Source organism: Macaca thibetana, chromosome 11 (genome assembly GCF_024542745.1).
Source record: "Macaca thibetana thibetana isolate TM-01 chromosome 11, ASM2454274v1, whole genome shotgun sequence".
In the NCBI taxonomy this organism is placed as follows: Eukaryota; Metazoa; Chordata; class Mammalia; order Primates; family Cercopithecidae; genus Macaca; species Macaca thibetana.
Window position 1 is genome coordinate 10,517,594 of NC_065588.1, and position 20,312 is coordinate 10,537,905.

Here is a 20,312-nt window from a genome sequence, read left to right on the forward strand (position 1 = left end):
CATTCAAAAAACTTACTTCAATTTGAACGTTCAGCCATTTATTGACACCCATGGATGATCACTGCTGCTACGAGAGATGCCAACCCATGAGAGAACTGACAGGGAGCCCAGAAGTTGCTAATGGAAAATACAAAATTTTCATTTAAATAATAATTATAAAAGATTTTATTAATTTTTAGGTGCGTTCTTTGAATTCTAAACTTTTATTAATTTTTAAAAGTGCAGGTAATACATTCTTTCATAGGATGCTTAATTTTCAAAACAAAATAAATACATTAAACAAAATAGTAAACTTGAAAACGACTTTTATAGTGTAAAAATCTGTTACAAATTTTTGTAATTTTGACTTAAAAGGAGCTCTTCAATGTTTATGCTTAGTACATTCAATTCTTCTTATTTTAATAAGCAAAATTGTGATTCATGTAATTTAATAGTTGCCTGGGTTGGTAAGACAGACACAGTAAGAACTGAAATAAACGTCCTGATACTGCACATGTTTTTCTCCAGATATTCTGATTAAATAAATGTATTTTTCCACCATGTTTCTCATAGTGGAACTTTTCCTTCTTGAGGTTTAGAAGGAAATTGAAAGGTTGCCATTGAGGAAATAAATGACACAGAGGCCAAAAATGGGCTTTTCTGGGCACCACACCACTCTCTAACTAGATAAGCGCTCACTTTTATCTGATTCGGCTTTGGTGGAATGACAACGGTCTTGACCAGGTACATCACTCCTTTTTCTCTGCTACTCCCTACTAAATACAACTCTAAACTCTGCAAGCAAGGAAAGACACATAGGAAGACTCTGAAAGGTGGAAAGAGGATGGCAAAATGGTTTGGGACTCCAGAATCAGGGATCAACAGAGTGTCCGGACATCTTCAGTCCCCCACTCAGCAGAAGAAAGTGAACTAGTCCTCTGTTTCTCAGAGCAACGGGAGGTGGCTCAGCTAAACCCACTCCTGCTCTGTATTGAAAGCAACACCAGGCAAGGCTGGTACCACTGGCAAGGATGATCTAGCAGGAGACCTGCTACCAATTAGGAGCTAGAGGAAGTGCTTCTCCTCCCAAACCAAAAGACACCAGGGTAGGTGCGGGCGAGAGGGATCAACAAAGGAAACCCATGACTACACGTGCACATCCAGGTTCCTTTTTGTCCCTGAGGACATAAGACTCCCTTCCCTATCCAGAGACACAGGACTGAATGGATTGTAAGTGTTCTATGTACATCATGCAGCAATGAACAGTAACAAACAACAGCTAACTGCATTATTGCACAAATATCATATAGGAGTAAAAGAAGACACACATGAAAATGCACACTGTATGATTCCCTTGACATAAATCCAGAAACAGGCAAAGCTTATTTATCACATTAAAAGTCAATACAAAGGTTTGGAGAGGAGGCAGGAAAAGTGAGGAAGGCATATCCAGGGGCAGGATTGCTGGGGCTGGAAACTTCTATTTCATGATCTGCCTTGTATCATGAATCCATTCACTTTGTGATCAATATGAATGACTATGACATGCTTAGTTTTCTTTATATTTATTTTGGGATAAAAATATTCATAGAAGAATGGGTTTCCATGAAAAGCAAAACTGGAAATCATCAAATGTGCATTAACAGTATATGAATATGAAAATATTATGAAGTCAGTTGAATATTACACAGACTTAAAATATATGAATTAAATATGTATAAACATATGGATGATTTCTACAAATATGATATTGACGGAAATAAGCTTTTAGTAAAGTGTTGAAACATTTACGTCTTACCATTTCTTCTTCATTATCTATAGAAAGCAGACTAGAGTTCTTTGAAGCACAGGTCAGCAAACTCTCTTCCCAAGTTCTTTTTTCCTTACCAATGTAATAACAACTGTTGGTATATGTAATCCACTCCTCAGGACAATGGCCACAATCATATGCTAAATAAAGATATGAATTACTATGCAGAACAATATGTTTACAAATTAAAATTATTTTATATATTTGCAAAGCTATAAACACATAGGTACACAATATCTATGCATCCTCATAGGCTGTTAAATATATATTTTAAAACAACTAGTCACTCATACACACAGGCACAATGTAAGGTCCACCTCTCATCCCTTAATTGTGTTCCCATATAAAGCAAACCAGCAAACAAAAACTCACCCTACACATCTTAAACATCACTGAACAAAACTGCTTTTTAAGTATAGTAAAATTATTTATCTCTTATCATCTTATAGTATTAGGAAATTTCAGTTAATTAAATGCAACAAGAGGGTATAATGATTTTAACTGAGTATTTCTACTTATTATTGGAGAAAAGGAATTCCCCTCATGTAATCTTTATTTTATAAACATTTATGGCTTAGTGCTATAGTTTATTCTCCCAAAAATTTTTCTTGTCATTTTGCATCCCTTAAGATAGAGACAAAATATAAACTGTACTAACATCAGAACACTGACAATCATAATGTACCTTTCTGGATTCTTGTATTCAGGGAAAAATTGTTCTGCTCCAGTACTCCAATACCTAGAAAAATTAAAGTAATTCTTACAAAATTAACAGCTAGATAAACCATAATTTCAGTTGCTTACTTTGAAATACAAAATTTAAAATTATTTTAAACTGGAACAATCTGAAATAAAAACGATCTTTAAAACAAATATTTTTAAAGCCATTAGCATAAAACTTCACCATCTCTTATAGTATTTGATTTAACCACTTTCAAAAATTAATTTGTTTTTCTAAATATTTTTTTCTTAAATCGTGTCTTTGAATCATGAAATCATAATACATCTCTCTCTGTGTGTATTATACATATACACATATTTAACACGCAAAAATAAACAAATATTTTCTACAATTATTCTGTTACTTATAATTTTGAAAAGTTCAGAAGAACCGTATTATCTTGGGGTTCAGATATATACATTAAAAAGAGAATTCTAATCCTCATTATTATGAAATGTTTCAAGGCATTTCCAATCATTACAGTGAAAAGTTCCCTTATAATCTTTCAATAATACACTTACAAGGAATAAGAACTATTGTTTTTAACACAGTGGCCATCAGGGCAATGCAAATGATTCCCAGGGCCTCAGCAGTGAGCTTCTCTGGAGGTGGCAGTAAACCTGCAGGGAGAGAAATAGAGGCACTGAGAGAGGGGAGATAGAGAGTTGATGAGGTTTACATATAAGAGAACCCACATGCACAGGGAACCATAAAGATAAACGCAGCACACCAACACGGCACAAGTATACATATGTAACAAACCTGCAAGTTGTGCACATGTACCCTAGAATTTAAAGTATAAAAAAAAGCCGGGCGCGGTGGCTCAAGCCTGTAATCCCAGCACTTTGGGAGGCCGAGGCGGGCGGATCACAAGGTCAGGAGATCGAGACCACAGTGAAACCCCGTCTCTACTAAAAATACAAAAAAAATTAGCCGGGCGCTGTGGCGGGCGCCTGTAGTCCCAGCTACTCAGGAGGCTGAGGCAGGAGAATGGCGGGAACCCGGGAGGCGGAGCTTGCAGTGAGCCGAGATCGCGCCACTGCACTCCAGCCTGGGCAACAGCGTGAGACTCCGTCTCAAAAAAAAAAAAAAAAAAAAAAAAAAAGTATAAAAAAAAAAGAGATAAACTCTGGTCTCTAAATCTACATCTACTATGGTAATGTTTCTCTCAGAATATACCAGTTCATTGTCAGTAAATATAATGCTCCATGAGTTGTTGATCACAGATTACAACTGAACAATGCCTGAATAAAATCAGGCTTCAGATTTCATATTAGAATATTATATCCTGACTTTTGACCTCTGATTGTCACAAGTGCAAAATATTCCCTAATCTTTCCCCATCCTTCTGCATTCAACTGCACATCCTAGAACGATAATATTGAAGATCTATTTAATGTTTTACCTTTGCAGTGATATGTCTTGTCATTCCCTTGATGATCTGAAGAAGCATTTTGAAGGTTTAATTCTACTTGGAATATTTTCTGTTCGGTTCCTGAAATGGAGCTTTTATTGCCCTTAAGTTTCCTTTGCTGCCTCCCTGGCTCCTGGGCCAGACTCACTTCAGAGTAGGTTCCTCTTTGTTTATTCATCTCTGCAGCCGTGTGATGTCAGGGACTGTGCTCTATGATAACTGCTCTTAAGAAGTTATAAATGGTGTATATTTTGACAGGATCCCTGGTATAGGCAAACTGCATGTGTTGGTGGCTGAGTAATAATGTTCATTTTGCTGTTGACCAATATAAAAGTCTAGTACCAATTTCCTAAAGTTTTAAACTGAAATCTCTTTAAACAATAGGTCATTTTTTAAAAGGTATTCTGTATTTGACACAATATTATTAATGGGAACAATAAAAAACAATACGTTTGTGAAAACTAAGAAGTAAATGAAAATAAATATCTTCATTAATTTAAAGTGAAATTCTACAGAAATATTTTATCACCAATACCTGTGTAAAAACACTAAAATTGAAATCTGAAAATAAAATGCACTAATTGTATGACAATTTTAAAATTCATTAATGTAAGGATTGAGTGCTAAAGATGGAGGAATGGTTTGTTAGCGTATAGAGCAACTTTTAATACTAAAGTACATTAAGTTAGTGACTTACGTTCATTTACTAAAAGGGCATAAGGTCTTGGCAAATGTTTTTTATTCCGAATGATTGAGGACATCAGAAAAACTGTTAAAATTTTAAAGAAATATTTTATACCTTGTGAAACATTACATTAACTTAGGCATAAATTCATTACTATAGAAAATCATTTAACTGCTTATTTTACAGAATTGATTGCTAATTGGTTTAATGGATAAAATAGGAAAACTGGAAATGATAAATGTAAGTTTGGACCATCTATGAAAGAACACTTTAGGTTCAAACTTTCAGAAAGATCCTGTGGCTGTTTTAAAAGGCAATGAGGGTCACTTTGGTTGTGTAAGTAATTGTAATAAATCAGAAAATATAATTTAATAATCTAGTCAATGAGCTCTGTAGCCAGTGAGACCTAAAATTAATTAGAGCTTTGAAACTCATAATGCATGACCGTTTACAAAGTTACTTAGTGTCTACAACCCCAGTTTACTAATCTAGATTGGAGAAAGTAATTTATAAAGTATAATGTATGTAAAACACTTACACAACCTGGCACACATTAGCCCTCAATTATTTATTTTTAATTTATAATTTAATTTATTTATAATTTAATTTATTTAAAATTTAATTATTTTTAACACAATTGCCATTTTATTATTTCTAATTCATACTGATTGTGTAAAATAACTAATTAGGTAGGAGACTGATATCAGTGTAGTACATCTTTTCTGCAATGTTTGTTTGGCTCAATTTTTTTAAGTCATCCTATTATTTATAATTAAGATTAGATTTGCATTTTATGGAAACTACTTCATTATTGTTTTCTTAAAAAAATAAAATCTGCTTCAATTAAATATGTGTATGAGAAATTATGTTTGACATTCACAATTTGATGTATATTGATTATTAAAGTCTGGGCTACATATAAAGTATTATTACATCCATAATGATTATAAAATTTCAAATTAATTCTTCATTGTCATGATATTTATTGGTTACACTCTAAATTATACTGATCAACAAACCTATTATTATGTATGCATGTACTTGACTAATTCTCCACAGGCAATCATGTAAATACTTTTAAAAATCCTCAAACACATGTTATATTTTGGGTTGTTTTTCACCCTGAATTATTCATGTAAAGACAGTTCTAATTTGATTTTATTCTGTATTAACTTTACCTTGTTGCATCACATTTAATATTTACAATCTTCTACTAAAGGGGATGTCTCTGGGAAGAATAAATTATTAAACAATATTGTACTATATCACCACGCCAGATTGAAATATAAAAATCCATTCATTATATTGTTCATTGATTTATTTTCCAATCATAACTGTCTGCATTTTAATAGGAATATTTGTTGTAAATGACTAATGCTTAAATCAAACTATATAGAGAGGGAAAAGTAATTTTTTAAATGTCACTTAGTTAAAAATAGGGAGGGCAGAAAAAGTAGATTTTAAAAACACAAGCTAAATGGTACATGAGCACTCAGGTGCGGTGGCTTATGTCAGTAATCCCAGCAACTTGGGAGAGCAAGACGTGTAGATTTCTTGAGCTCAGGAGTTCAAGACCAGCCTGGTCAACATGATGAAATCCCATCTCTACAAAAAAATACAAAAATTAGCCAGCATGGTGGTATTTTCCTGTAGCAAGTTACTCTGGTGGCTGAGGTGGGAGGATCGCTTGAGCCTTGGAGGTAAAGTGGAGGGTGCAGTGAGCTAAGATGAAATTTACTGAAATTGGGGAAATATGCTTCATAATGATAAATTAATTTTCCAAACCATTAGTAATATATTTTTATCATTGCATATACCTAATGATACAAATTCAACATATAATTGAATAAAGTGAACAAGTAAACAATCATAAATGGGATTTTAAAGACTCTTCTCTTGATGCTTAATACAAGACAGGCCAGTGAGCCTGTAGAAAGATTTAAACTAGACAAGTAACTATCACTCATATGAATACATTCACACACGCACTCACACATATACTCAATTTCAATGTAGTACCACTAGGAAAGCTTGGCCAGGAGACAGTCGAAATGTACCTATTCAAATTTAACATTAATTAATAAAAAGTAAAAAACATTTAAAACCACTACCTCACCACATGAACCACATTTATAGAGGGATGAACATTTCCAGTTTCATAGAAAATGTTCTAACTATATTTTACCTACAATAGAAGTCAATAAACAAAAATCTGAGAACCTTATATGGTTTTTATTTCAGTAATGTATGTCTAAATAACATATGGGCCAAATAAATTATCAAGATGAATGGTCACAAAAGACTACTAAAGGAAGATTTTGAAAAGGCACAGATATTTTATTTCTAGTTTAAACATGGCAATACCATTATGGTATTTACAGTTATTAAACAGGCAATAAAACTATATTATCAATGTATTTAATGTCCATATGAAATGGAAAATTCCTAGGAAATGCTCATTACCAAAATATAGTACCTCAAATAGAAATCTGAGTAAACTCTACATGTACTGAAGACATCAGTTTAGACATAAACTTTTCTACAAAAATAGCCTGCAAACTCAGATGGCATCACTAGTGAACGATAACATTTAAAAATAAAGTGGTACTCTTCATTATTATTATTATATTTTAAGTTCTAGGGTACATGTGCACAATGTTCAGGTTTGTTACATAGGCATAGGTGTGCCAGGTTGGTTTGCTGCACCCATCAACTTGTCATTTACATTAGGTATTTCTCCTAATACCTAATATAAAAGGTATTATGTATTAAGTATTTCTCCTAATACCTCCTTCCCCAATCCCCCACTCCCCGACAGGCCCCGGTATGTGATGTTCCCCTCCCTGTGTCCATGTGTTCTCATTGTTCAATTCCCACCTATGAGTGAGAACACGTGGTGTTTGGTTTTCTGTCCTTGTGATAGTTTGCTGAGAATGATGGTTTCCAGCTTCATCCATGTTCCTGCAAAGGACATGAACTCATCCTTTTTCATGGCTAAAGCAGTACTCTTAACAGATGCTTCCAGGTTATAGAAAAAGAGAAAATCTTCCCAAGATAGCCTTGAGACCAAAACTTTTTCAAGTACATAGCTATAAATAAAAACATAGTCAAATATCCTTGTGAACATGGATAAAGAAACAAATCTTACCCTAGATAAAATATGTGCACTGATATTTTATAAGGGGCAATATACAATGATCTGCATGGATTTGTTTCGGAAACAAAGCCTAGTTTAACATTTGACAAAAATAAAACTAATTTATTTTATAAAATGTTGTATAAAGAAAACACATATCATTCTGAGTAACAAAAAATAATAAAAATGTTACAACAATTGATAAAATCTATTAGAAAAAATGAATATTACATAACTGCTTCAATATAAGAAAGATGTGATTTAAAAAGACCAAACTTTGTAAATATGAATAATACGTTGAATTATTTTTTGCCAAAACCAGAAAATGATACATATGATACACGCAAAATTTGATGGTACCTTCTATTCGACTATGAATATAAAGCACTAGCCAGAGAAAATAAATGAAGAAAAAATAAGTTATGGCACATGGATAGAAAAAATAAAAGTGTGATTATTTGCAGATAAAATTGCTGTTTATATAGAAAATCCAGAAAAATCTATGTTTGAAATGATAGATTTAAATATGTAAAATAAGTGAAATAACTAGGTACAAAATCAAAATGCAGACATCAATTGTATTACTATTTACAGTAACAAAAATTATTAAAGGGAATATTAAAATCAGAATGCCATTTACAAAAGCATGAATGTAAAATATCTGCATTTCTGTATGATTCAATCCCCCAAAATATATAATATAATAGAGAGAAATTAAAGAGATCCCAGTACATTGAACCCAGTACATTGAAGGGCACAGTATGATATTGATTGGAAAAGTCAAGAAGCTAATCTTTAAATATTACTTTAGAGGTTAAATGCAGACTCAAGCAATCCCAGGACAGTATTATTATTATTATTTTTGGAGAGCTTTATTGAGGTATCGTGTACATGGTATAAATTTCATCCGCTTAAAATAATTAAAAATCAGTGATTTTTAGTATATTCACAGAGTTACAACCATCACCACTACTGAAATTTAAAAAGTTTTCATCACTGACACAAAGAAACATTCTAGCAATTAGTGGCCACCTCCTATTTCAACCTCCCTTAGGCATTGGCAGCGCTCTTTTACTTTCTTTCTCCATGGTTTTGCTTGTTCTTGACACTTCATATAAACTGACCCGCAAAACATGCAACTTTTAGGAAGTCCGAATGCCACAAACATGTTTAGCAAAATGAACCCGACCTAAATGCTAGGATATCCGTACTTCTTAAATTGTGTGCATTATATTTCAATAATCGATTTAGAATTTTCTTATTATTAGAGCAAATAATGCAATTCATTTTAAGACTTATGCAATCATATCATTTCTATGTTAACAAATATAAAATTTATCTGATGCACTGCAAACTCAAATACTTTCATTCTAAAGCTTATGCTTACAATAATATCTTTTTGAAGATCTACACTGGACTGATTTAAGTCTATCTAGATGTAGCATTGCACAGTTATATTCAGCATGATCTGAGTCTTTTATCCTGTAATGGAGAAAAATCCATAATTCTGTTACATTTTATGCAAACGATTCATGAGACAAGAACATTTTTCATGTACTGTAAGAAAACAAGTTTAAGAAAAAGGGTAATTAAATTTTTCATATACTATTACTAAAAGTCATTATTCTGAAAACTCAATAAAGTAGTCCTCCCTTCATCCACGGGGGATATGTTTCAAGACCCCAGTGGATGTCTGAAATGGCAGATAGTACAGAACCTATAGAGAGATTGTGTTGTGTCTACACATTCCTAAATATGATAAAGTTTAATTTATAAATTAGGCACAACAAGAGATTGACAACAATAACTACTAATAAAAAATTATAAGCAATATGCCAACAGCAGTACTCTTGTACTTTGAGGATATTCTTAAATAAAATAAGGGTGGCTTTTTAATGAAAACAAGCACTGTAATTCCCTGATAGTCCATCTCAAGCTCGTCCAACTCACGGACCATGGACCACATGTGGCCCAGGCAGCTTTTAATGTGGCTCAACACAAATATGTAAACTTTCTGAACACATTCTGAGATATTTTTGCAATTTTTTTTATTTAGCTCATCAGCTATCATTAGTGTTAGTGTATTTTATGTGTGGCCCAATACTGTTCTTCTAATGTGGCCCAGAGAAGCCAAAGATTAGACATCCCTACCCCATCTCATAACCAAGAAAGTTACTAGCTGACCAATGAGCGGTTGACATATAGGGACTACTATGGTCTATTGTGAAATATTTATATCAACATTTCACTAACTTTCCACATCTTTCTTCATGTATATGATTCCACATAAATTTATTCATATTAGTCTTCTGAATTTATCCTTTATATATATTGTTATATAGCACCGTACAAAACAACTTACTCATGTTTGAAAGTCAGACCGTTGATTGTCACCCATGGATGATGACTGCTGTCACGAAACACACCAGTCCATGTGGATGGTGAAATGGCAGTCAGAAATTTCTAAAAGAAAAGAAAGAATTTTCACTTAAATAATACTTACGAAAACATTATAAAAACAATATATTAAAGTTGAACACCACTATTTGCGTTACCAAAAACTTTCATAAATGTTTATGATTTTGATATAAATGAACTCTTCAATGTTTATACTTAGTACTTTCATTGTCATTTTCATGTTAATAAAGACATTTTAATTCTTGCATTATAATAGTTACCCCAATTGACTGAATAAACACAGGAAGGATTTAAATAAGTTTCCTGATACCGTGCATTCATTCCTCCAGATACTGTGACAAAATCAATCTATATTTGCACTATATGTCCCAGAGTTGGAGATTTAGAAGAGAAATGAGAGGTTGTCATTCAGAAATAAATGACATAGAAGCTACAGATTGTGTTTTCTGGGTACCACACCATTCTTTAACTAGATAAGCCCTCACTTTTTTTTTTTTTTTTTTTTTTTTTTTTTTTTTTTTTTTTTGAGACGGAGTCTTGCTCTGTCGCCCAGGCTGGAGTGCAGTGGCCGGATCTCGGCTCACTGCAAGCTCCGCCTCCCGGGTTCACGCCATTCTCCTGCCTCAGCCTCCCGAGTAGCTGGGACTACAGGCGCCCGCCACCTCGCCCGGCTAGTTTTTTGTATTTTTTAGTAGAGACGGGGTTTCACCGTGTTAGCCAGGATGGTCTCGATCTCCTGACCTCGTGATCCGCCCGTCTCGGCCTCCCAAAGTGCTGGGATTACAGGCTTGAGCCACCGCGCCCGGCCGCCCTCACTTTTTTATCTGATTTGGTTTTGGTGGAATAACAGTGGTCCTGACCAGGTGATGTAGACTCATCTCTCTCTGCTACTCCCTACTAAAAATAACTATAAACTCTGGGATTAATGAAAGACAAAAGCAATGGAGAACTCTGTAAGGTGGAAAGAGATAGATGAAATTGTCTGGGACCCTATCATCAGGATTCAACAAAGTATCTGAGCGAGCATGTGAAGTCCCCCACACGACAGAAGAAGGTGACCTAGGCCTGCTGTTTCCCCACACCCAACCTGGCAACAGGAGGAGGCCCAGCAAAGCTCACTCCTGCTCTGTATTGAAGGGGAGTCCCCTCCACACCACCAGGCGAGGCTGGTACCACTGGCGAGGATGATCTACCAGGAGACCTGCTATCAATACAGCCAGAGGAAGTGCTTCCTTCTCATTCCAAGAGACACCAGGGTGGATGTGGGTGAGGAGGATCAGCAAAGGGACCCCATGACTACCAGTGCACCACCCAGGGTCCTCTTTGTCCCTGAGGGCAGGAGACCCACTTCCCCATCCAGAGACAAGGACTCAATGGATTCTTAGTGTTCTTTGTACATAGTACAGCAGTGAACAGTAACATACTACTGATAACTGCAATAATATGGAGGAATTGCACAAATATCAGATACAGTGAAAAACACAGACATGAAATTCACATTGTATGATTCCCTTTTTATAAATTCAAGAACAGGCAAATGTTATTTATAATATTAAAAGTCAAGACAGTGTTTTGGAGAGGAGTCAGGGTAAGTGATGAGTGTACACACAGGGGTGGAACTGCTAGAGCTGGAAACTTTTATTTCATGATCTGATTTGTATCACATGAGTTCCTGCACTTTGCGATCGATCTGCATGACCAGATCATATCATGCCCGATAAAATTAGATGCAACATTTATTGTGTATTCAAAGTATTTATAGAAGCATGGTTTTCCTTGAAAACAAAAACTGAAAATAAAAGTACATTAGCAGTACATAACTTTAAAAACATTATTAAGTCAATCAATTGAATATTACATAAACTTGAAAATATATAAGATAATTATATGTACACACACATGGATGTTTCCTACAAATGTATTATTCACTGAAAGAAGCTTTTCATAAAATGTTTGAAACATTTATATCTTACCATTTCTTCTTCATTATCTATAGAAAGCAGACTAGAGTTCTTTGAAGTACAGGCCAGCAAACTCTCTGCCCAAGTTCTTTTTTCCTTGCCAATGTAATAACAACTGTTGGAATATGTAATCCACTCCTCAGGACAATGGCCACAGTGACGTACTAAATAAAGATATGAATTACTATGCAGAACAATATGAATGTTTACAAATGAAAATTAGTTTACATATTTGCAACAGTATAAACCTGTATGTGCTTAACATATTTATGCATCCTTACCGGCTTATAAATATATGTTTTTAATAACCGAGTCAGTCATACACACATGCACAGACAAGGGTTAGCCTGTCATCCCTAATCGTGTTTCCATATAAAGCAAACCAACAAACAAAAATACACTCTCCACATGTCTTGAACATCACTGATACACAACTGCTTTTTTAGGATAGTAAAATTATTCATTTCATATCATCTCATAGCAGTAGGAAAGTTCTGTTAATTGGGAGAAAGAGGGTAGAATGATTTTAAGTGAGCATTTCTACTTATTGGAGAAAAGGAAATGCTGCCTTATAATCTTTGTTTATAAATATTTATGGCTGAATTTTATGGCTTATTTTCTGCAAAAATGCCATCATTCTTTTACATGCCTTAAACCAGACACAAAATATAAATTGTACTAATATCAGAACATTTAAAATAAATATGTACCTTTCTGGGTTCTTGTATTCGGGAAAGAATTGTTCTGCTCCAGGACTGTAATAGAAAAATTAAAATGAGTTTTATAAAAACTAATATCTAGATAAACCATAATGAGTTTAGTTTCTTACTTTGAAACTTTGTATGTTATTTAAATTGGGGACAGTCTTTAATAAAATTCACTTTTTCTATAAAAATAAATGAATAGATCTTCGAAAGAAATATTTTTAAAGACTTTAGCACAAAACTTCACCATCTCTTGTAGTATTTGACGTAACCACTTTCAAAAATTAATTTGTTTTTCTAAATACTTTTCTCCTATAGCATGCATTTGAATTATGAATTCAGAAAATACGTTGTATGTGTATGTGTGTGTATATATAGATATATAGATTACATACACACAAAAAACAAACACATATTCTCTACAATGATTTTGTTATTTATGTTGTGAAAAATTCAGAATAACCATATTACTTTTGGGTCCAAATTATACTAATATCTGAACGTTGAAAATAAAAATGTACCTTTCTGGGTTCTTGTATTCGGGGAAGAATTGCTCTGCTCCGGTTTATCTACCAGAGAATTGCTCTGCTATGGTTTATGTACTAATACCTAGATAAACCATAACAAGTTTAGTTTCTTACTTTGAAACTTTGTGTGTTATTTAAAATGGGGACAATCTTTAATAAAATTAACTTTTTCTATAAAAATAAATGAAGTAATAGATCTCTGAAATTAACGTTACAATGAGAGTTCTATTCTTCAACAGTATGAAATATTTTGAGGCACTTCCAAGCATTAAAGAAAAATGTTCCCATCTAGTCTTTCAAGAATGTGCTTACAAGGAATAACAACCACTGTTTTTAACACAGTGGCCATCAGGACAATGCAAATGATTCCCAGGACCTCAGCAGTGAGCTTCTCTGGAGGTGGCAGTAAACCTGCAGGGAGAGAAATAGAGGCACTGAGAGAGGGGAGATACAGAGTTGATTAGGATTCCATACTAGAGAACCCACATGCACAGGGAAACATAATGATAACCTCTGGCCTCTAAATCTACATCTACTCTGGTAATCTTTCTCTCAGAATATACCAGTTCATTTTCAGGAAACATAATGTTCCATGAGTGGATCGCTGATTATGGTTGAACAATGTCCTAATAAAATTAGTCTTCTGATGTCATATTAGAATATTAGATCCCAATTATGAACTCTGATTCTCACAAGTGCAAAATATTCCCTAATCTTTCCCCACCCTTCTGCACTCAACTGTACGTCCTAGAACAATAATATCGAAGATCTATTTAATGTGTTACCTTGGCAGTCATATATTTGATCAATCCCTTGATGATTCAGAGAAGGATTTTGAAGGTTTAATTCTACTTGGAATATTTCCTGTTTGGTTCCTGAAATGGGGCTTTTATTGTCTTTAGGTTTCCTTTGCTGCCTCTTTGGATCCTGGGCCAGACTCACTTCTGAGAAGGTTCCTCTTTGTTTATTCATCTCTGCAGCTGTGTGATGTCAGGGACTGTACTCTATGATAACTGCATTTAAGAAGCTATGAGTGGTGTATATTTTGACAGGATCCCTGGTATAGGCAAACTGCATGTGTTGGGGCTCAGCAGTAATGTGTACTTTGCTGTTGACCAGTGTAAAATGCTGGTACTAATTTCCTAAAGCTTTAAACAAAAATCACATGATATAATTGGTAATTTTTTAGATGTATTCTGTATTTGACATAATATTACTAGTGGGAACAATAAAAACATTAAACTTGTGAGATAGGAAGTTCATTAAAAAAAAATTTGTGTTAAATTACGGTTAGATTCTTCAAAAACACAACACCAACAGACTGCACGTGTTAACAATTAAAATACTGTATTTGGTAATACACAAATTTTATTATAGTTTTAGGATTCATTGATGGTTAAGGATGGTGTGCCATAAGATAAAATAATTCTGCTAGCATATAGAGTAACTTCTTATACTAAATTTCTAAATTAGGAAATCAGAAAAACCATTAAAATTTTAAAAATACATCTCATATCTTGTAAAACATTACATTACCCTATGCATAAACTAAATACTATTGAAAACAAAATATATTTTGAATTGCTTCTTTTACACAAGAAATTGATAATTGATTTAATGATTGAAATAGGAAAACCTAAATGATAAATAAACGTGTGGGCCATCTATGGAAGAACAGTGTCCAATCAAACTTTCAGAAAGCTCCTATGGTTGTAGAAGTCAGTGAGGGTCGCTTTGGATGTATAAGTAATTGTAATAGTTCAGATAATGTAATTTAATAATAATTTAATAATCTCAATGATCTCTAGTCAGTGAGACTACAGTTAATTCTAGCTTTGCAAGTTTTAATGTGTGACATTTAGTAAATTACTTAGTGTCTATTAACGTACTTTACAGTGGGAAAAATACTTTATAAAGTATAATGTATGTAAAAAACAAAACACACAATCTGGCACATATTAGCACTGAATACCTAATAGACATTTTAACTATTTGTAACACAACTGCCATTTTATTATTTCTGATTAGCATTAGAGTGTGTAAAATCACTCATTAATTAGGCATCTCATGTCAGTGTGGTACATCTTTTATGCCATGTTTGTTTCAATTGTTTTAAGTCTTTCAATTGTTTATAATTCAGGTCAGATTTGCATTTTATGGAAATGATTTCAACCTTGCTTTTATTAAAAATTAAAACTGCTTTCATTAATTCTAGGTATGTGATTGAAAATTAGGGTTTGACATTCACAATTTGAGGTATCCATTTCAAAAATTTATTTTTAAAGGCTGGTCTAAATGTAATATACAGTTAAATCAGTAATGATTATAAAATCCAAAATGAATTGTTCATTGTCATGATGGTTATGGGTTTCACTCTGAATTACATTGATTGGCAAACCTATTATTATGTATGCATCTACTTGAGTGATTCTCCACAGGCTATAATGTGGATACTCTAAGAAATCCTCAAACATATTTTATATTTTGGCTCGTTTTTCACCTTGAATTATTCACATGAAAAGAGTTCTACCTTGATTTTACTCTACATAAACTTTACCTCAGGTGCATCACAGCCAGTATTTACAAACTTCTACTAAATCAGAGGAGCAAGTAGAGAAACTGGGAGAGTAGCAACACATAACTTCTGTCACCAGAAAGCCACACGCCCTTCAGTGGAGAGGTCAGATTACCTCCTAAAGACACAAACCTTATCTGTGATCTTCACAGACTCCCCTTTGAAGGGTCAGAGTGAGGCAAGAGTGGAAAAAGTAGATTCCTCGCCAATGTGTTACTTCAGATTTGAACAGGAAATTCTCACCCTAGGGCTATTTTGAATGAGTTTATCTCATCACACATTTTATAATACATGAGGCTTTGGGTGGTTAGTGTGGCATTTAGTCTGTCCATTTTCAAGTGCCTCTTAGAGAAATTATTTTAATGATCGACAGGGTGGGGGGAGAGCAGAGATTTAACCCATGGAGTTGATTGTTTCCATCTCAGTCACATTCACCAAAATCTTGTAACTTTTTAAAAGTATCTTAGATGGTTACTTTCTACATTTAGACAAGGTGGCTAAAACTTGGCATTGTATACTTCTTTATCATATACCCCTATAATATCACTGCTATCATAATAACAAAATTTAAATAATAATCTTATCAATCGGAATTTAATGTACTTGTCACTGTTTTGAGAAAATGTTACATTTTCGACTTAATTGTAACTGACATGAATTTTCAAACTTATCTTCTTGATTTCTTTGCCGTAGTTCTTAAAATTCCCTCATTCATTTTTCTTCTTTATGTAAGTTAACCAGATTCCTCTGACTAAAATAAATGTCTCTTGAAGGAATAAAATATTAAACAATACTGAGCTATATCTCTATGCCAGAGACTGCAATAATAAAAAACTACTCACTATATTGTTCACTGATTCCCTCTCTAATAATGACTTATTGTCTGCATTTTAACAGAAATATGTGTTGTAAATGATTAAAACTTAAGTTAAACTAAGTAGGGAGGTAAAAGCAATTTTAAAGACATCACTACATAAAAATGGGGAGGCCAGAAAACGGAGATTTTTAAAGCATAAGTAAAATTGTACGAGTGCCGGGGCGCGGTAGCTCATGTCAGTGATCGCAGCATCCAGAATCACTTGAACTCAGGAGTTCGAGGCCAGCATGATACACAGGATGAAACCCCTTCTCTCAAAACAAATACAAAAATTAGCTGAGGATGCCGGTGCTTGCTTGTAGTCCCAGCTGCTCTGGAGGCTGAGGCAGGAGGATCGCTTGAGCCCTGGAGGTCGAGGCTACAGTGAACTGAGTTAGTGTTGCTGCACTGCTGCCTGGGCGACAGAGCCAGATCTTGTCTCAAAAATAAACAAACAAAATTGAAAAAATAAATGATACATGAACATCAGGAAAAATACTATAAATTATCTCATCATATTAAATAAAAATCTTTCATCATTTATTTTCTGTCAAGAAAATGGGGAATGTTTATGCATGATTCTATTGCCCAGGCTGGAGTGCAGTGGTGCCATCTCGGCTCACTGCAACCTCTGCCTCCTGGGCTCAAGCGATTCTCCTGCCTCAGCCTCCTGAGTAGCTGGGATTATAGACATGTGCCAAAACGCCCAGCTAATTTTTTTTGTATTTTTAGTAGAGATGAGGTTTCACCCTGTTAGTGAGGATGGTCTCGATCTCCTGACTTCGTTATCCATATGCCTTGGCCTCCCAAAGTACTGGTATTACAGGCATGAGCCACTGTGCTCTGCCATTCTCTAAAATCTAAAAAGTTGGAATTTAAATCCATATTTATTTCTTTGCAATCAGAATTATTATTTGCCCTTCCATCAGAATGGCTAATGTTGGCTAGGTATAGATGTTTCTCTGTGAAATATATTGGAATATATTTTCATAAAATAAATCAATGTTATATGCATATATGCTTGTGTTTATATTGTATCTATTTCTCCTACAAGTAAATTTATTTATATTTACATTTTATTATATTTCATAAACTAGGTTAATTTTTTCTATTAGTCACATTATGGAATTAAAACAATAAAATCATTCACTAAGGATGCCACATAACGTATCATTCACTAATGTTTTCTGTTTCAGTTTGAAATACTGATGTCTACCATTGCTACAAACATCCACTTGGAGTTTTCCATTAAATAGTGTTATACTGTAATTGTTTGCTTAATGACAGGGATACTTCTGAGGGATGTGTCTTTAGGCAATTTTATCCTTGTGTCAACATCATAGAGTGTATTTACATAAACTTAGATGATACAGCTACTACACAGCTATGTTATACGGAATAGCCTATTGCTCCAAGGATACAAACCCATCCAACATGTTATTGTAGTGAATAATGTAAGCAATGAAGGGAATGGTAATTTTTGTTTATCTAATCATATGTAAACATAAAAAACAGTAAAATATGGTTTAAAAAAGGTTAAAATGGCATCCTTTTATAGGGCACTGACTATGAATGAAGCCTGCGGAAATGGCATTTTCCCTGGGTGAGTCAGTGAGTAAGTAGCAAGTGAAAGTCACGGTCTAGGATATTACAGCGCACTACTGCAGGATTCATAAACTCTACACTAGGGCACACTATATTTATGCAGCACTTTTTTCTTTTGCTAATAATAAATTTACTTTAGCTTACTGCAACTTTGTTGGTTTCTAAATTTTCCATTTTTTAAAAAACCTTCTGCCTCTTTTTAAATACCCTATATTTAAAAACACAAATTGCACAGTCTTAAAATCTATTTTCTTTATATTCTTATTCTACAAGCTTTTTTTCTATTGCTCATTTTAATTTTTTCTTTTTAACCTTTTAAAAACACTAACACACAAACACACGCATTAGCCTAAGCCTACACAATGTCAGCAAGATCAGTATCACTGTCATCCCCTCCACATCTTGCCCCACTGGAAGGTTCAGGGGCAATAACACATGTGCAGCCGTCCTCTCCTGTGGTAACAAGGCCTTCTTCTGGAATTCCTCCTGCAGGACCTGCCCAAGGTTGTTTTTCAGGTAATTGTTTTTGTAGAAGTAGAAGGAGTACACTCTAAAGCAATAATTAAAAGTACACTACAGCAAATACATAAACCAATAACATTGTCATGTATTATCACTATCAAATATTATGTAGTGCATGTAATTGTGGGTCCTATACTTTTATTTCACTGGCAGCATAGTAATTTGTTTACACCAGCATCACCACAGACATGTGAATAATACACCGTACTGCAACGATTGCTATGACCTCACTAAGTCATAGGAAATTTTCAGCTCCGTGATAATCTAGTGGGACCACTATCTATGTGCAGTCTATCATTGACCAAAACATCATTTTATGGCACATGACTGTGTATCATGTCCTTTGTTAATCGAAATAAGACAAGTTTCTACTGTTTGAACATTTAATGTGAATGAAGTTTATGCTTATACAAAGGCATAATAAATATATAAAAACAAAACAAAAATTACACAAGATAACTGGAGTAGTTAGAATTTACTCTATATGATGTGTGTATATATGTAGGTTTATATGACGTAAATACACACACATACACAGAACTTACGATGATTAATATTAGGTATCAACTGGATTGGATGGAAGGATGCTCAGATAGCTGGTAAAGTGTTGTTTCTGACTGTATCTGTGGTGGTGTTGGCAGAGGAGACTGACATTTGAGTCAGTGGACTGGGCGAAGACGACCCATCCTCAATGTGGGTGGACACCATCCAATGGCTGCCAGAGTGAGTAGAACAAAGCAGCTAGAAGAAGGTGGGGTAAGCTGGCTTGCTGAGTCTTCTGGCTTTCATTGTTCTCCCATGCTGGATGCGTCGCTTCTGTTCCTCCTGCCTTTGGACATCAGACTCCAGGCTCTTCAGCCTTTGGACTCTTGTACTTACCCCAGTGGTTTTACAGGGGCTCCTGGGACTTCGGCCGCAGACTGAAGGCTGCACTTTTGGCTTCTCTGCTTTTGAGGCTTTTGACTCGGACTGAGCCACTACTGGCTTCTTTCTTCCCCAGCATGCAGAGGGCCTGTTGTGGGACTTTGCCTTGTGATTGTGTGAGCCAATTCTCCCTAATAAACCCCCTTTCATAGATACATGTGAAAACTAGGATACGTGTATCCTATTAGTTCTGTCCCTCCAGAGAACCCTAACACAAACCTACAAATGTATTACTGTGACTATAGCAAAAAATGACAATATGTGGTTTCATATAATTTATGGGTAAGTTGGAAGTCAACAAGAAGTGAAAATATACTTTTAATGTAACATGAAATAAAATAATTTTCAAGTAATTTTAAAAATTGGAGTGAATTAGTTATTACAAACTCTAAAGAATATAAAATTTAAATATCTTCAATAGATTAAACATAGATTCCCAATGAAAACTTGGATATTCAAAAAGAAGACTTAAAGT

The 20,312-nt window shown here is 34.2% G+C and overlaps 2 protein-coding genes and 1 long non-coding RNA gene across 5 annotated transcripts in view; 1 reads left to right on the forward strand and 2 right to left on the reverse strand.

Annotated features, from left to right (window-relative positions):
* Nucleotides 1-1,794: 1,794 nt before the first annotated feature.
* KLRC4 (killer cell lectin like receptor C4) lies at nucleotides 1,795-5,173 on the reverse strand. The gene is given in 5 exon segments (XM_050750270.1): nucleotides 1,795-1,843; nucleotides 1,845-1,929; nucleotides 2,475-2,528; nucleotides 3,032-3,130; nucleotides 3,916-5,173. Coding segments are annotated over 5 exon segments (474 nt in total). The 5' UTR covers nucleotides 4,103-5,173.
* A 115-nt stretch (nucleotides 5,174-5,288) lies between these two features.
* Nucleotides 5,289-20,312, reverse strand: part of LOC126931793 (NKG2-A/NKG2-B type II integral membrane protein) — a 60,758-nt gene continuing 45,734 nt past the window's right edge. The window contains exons 1-6 of one of the 3 annotated variants that reach the window (XM_050750268.1): nucleotides 14,141-14,617; nucleotides 13,668-13,766; nucleotides 13,350-13,397; nucleotides 12,137-12,288; nucleotides 10,108-10,208; nucleotides 8,303-9,227 (exon numbers count right to left, since the gene is read on the reverse strand). In XM_050750268.1, coding sequence (XP_050606225.1) covers nucleotides 9,116-9,227; nucleotides 10,108-10,208; nucleotides 12,137-12,288; nucleotides 13,350-13,397; nucleotides 13,668-13,766; nucleotides 14,141-14,327 — 699 coding nt within the window. In that variant the 5' untranslated portion in view covers nucleotides 14,328-14,617 and the 3' untranslated portion in view covers nucleotides 8,303-9,115. Of the gene's footprint in view, nucleotides 6,215-8,302; nucleotides 9,228-10,107; nucleotides 10,209-12,136; nucleotides 12,289-12,834; nucleotides 12,880-13,349; nucleotides 13,398-13,667; nucleotides 13,767-14,140; nucleotides 14,618-20,312 lie in introns of those variants that run through there. The other 2 variants (XM_050750264.1, XM_050750260.1) reach the window with 2 other exon arrangements.
* Nucleotides 14,028-20,312, forward strand: part of LOC126931795 (uncharacterized) — a 31,343-nt gene continuing 25,058 nt past the window's right edge. Inside the window, exon 1 of the long non-coding RNA XR_007717928.1 lies at nucleotides 14,028-14,195. This is a non-coding gene — a long non-coding RNA (uncharacterized LOC126931795). The remainder of the gene's footprint in view (nucleotides 14,196-20,312) is intronic.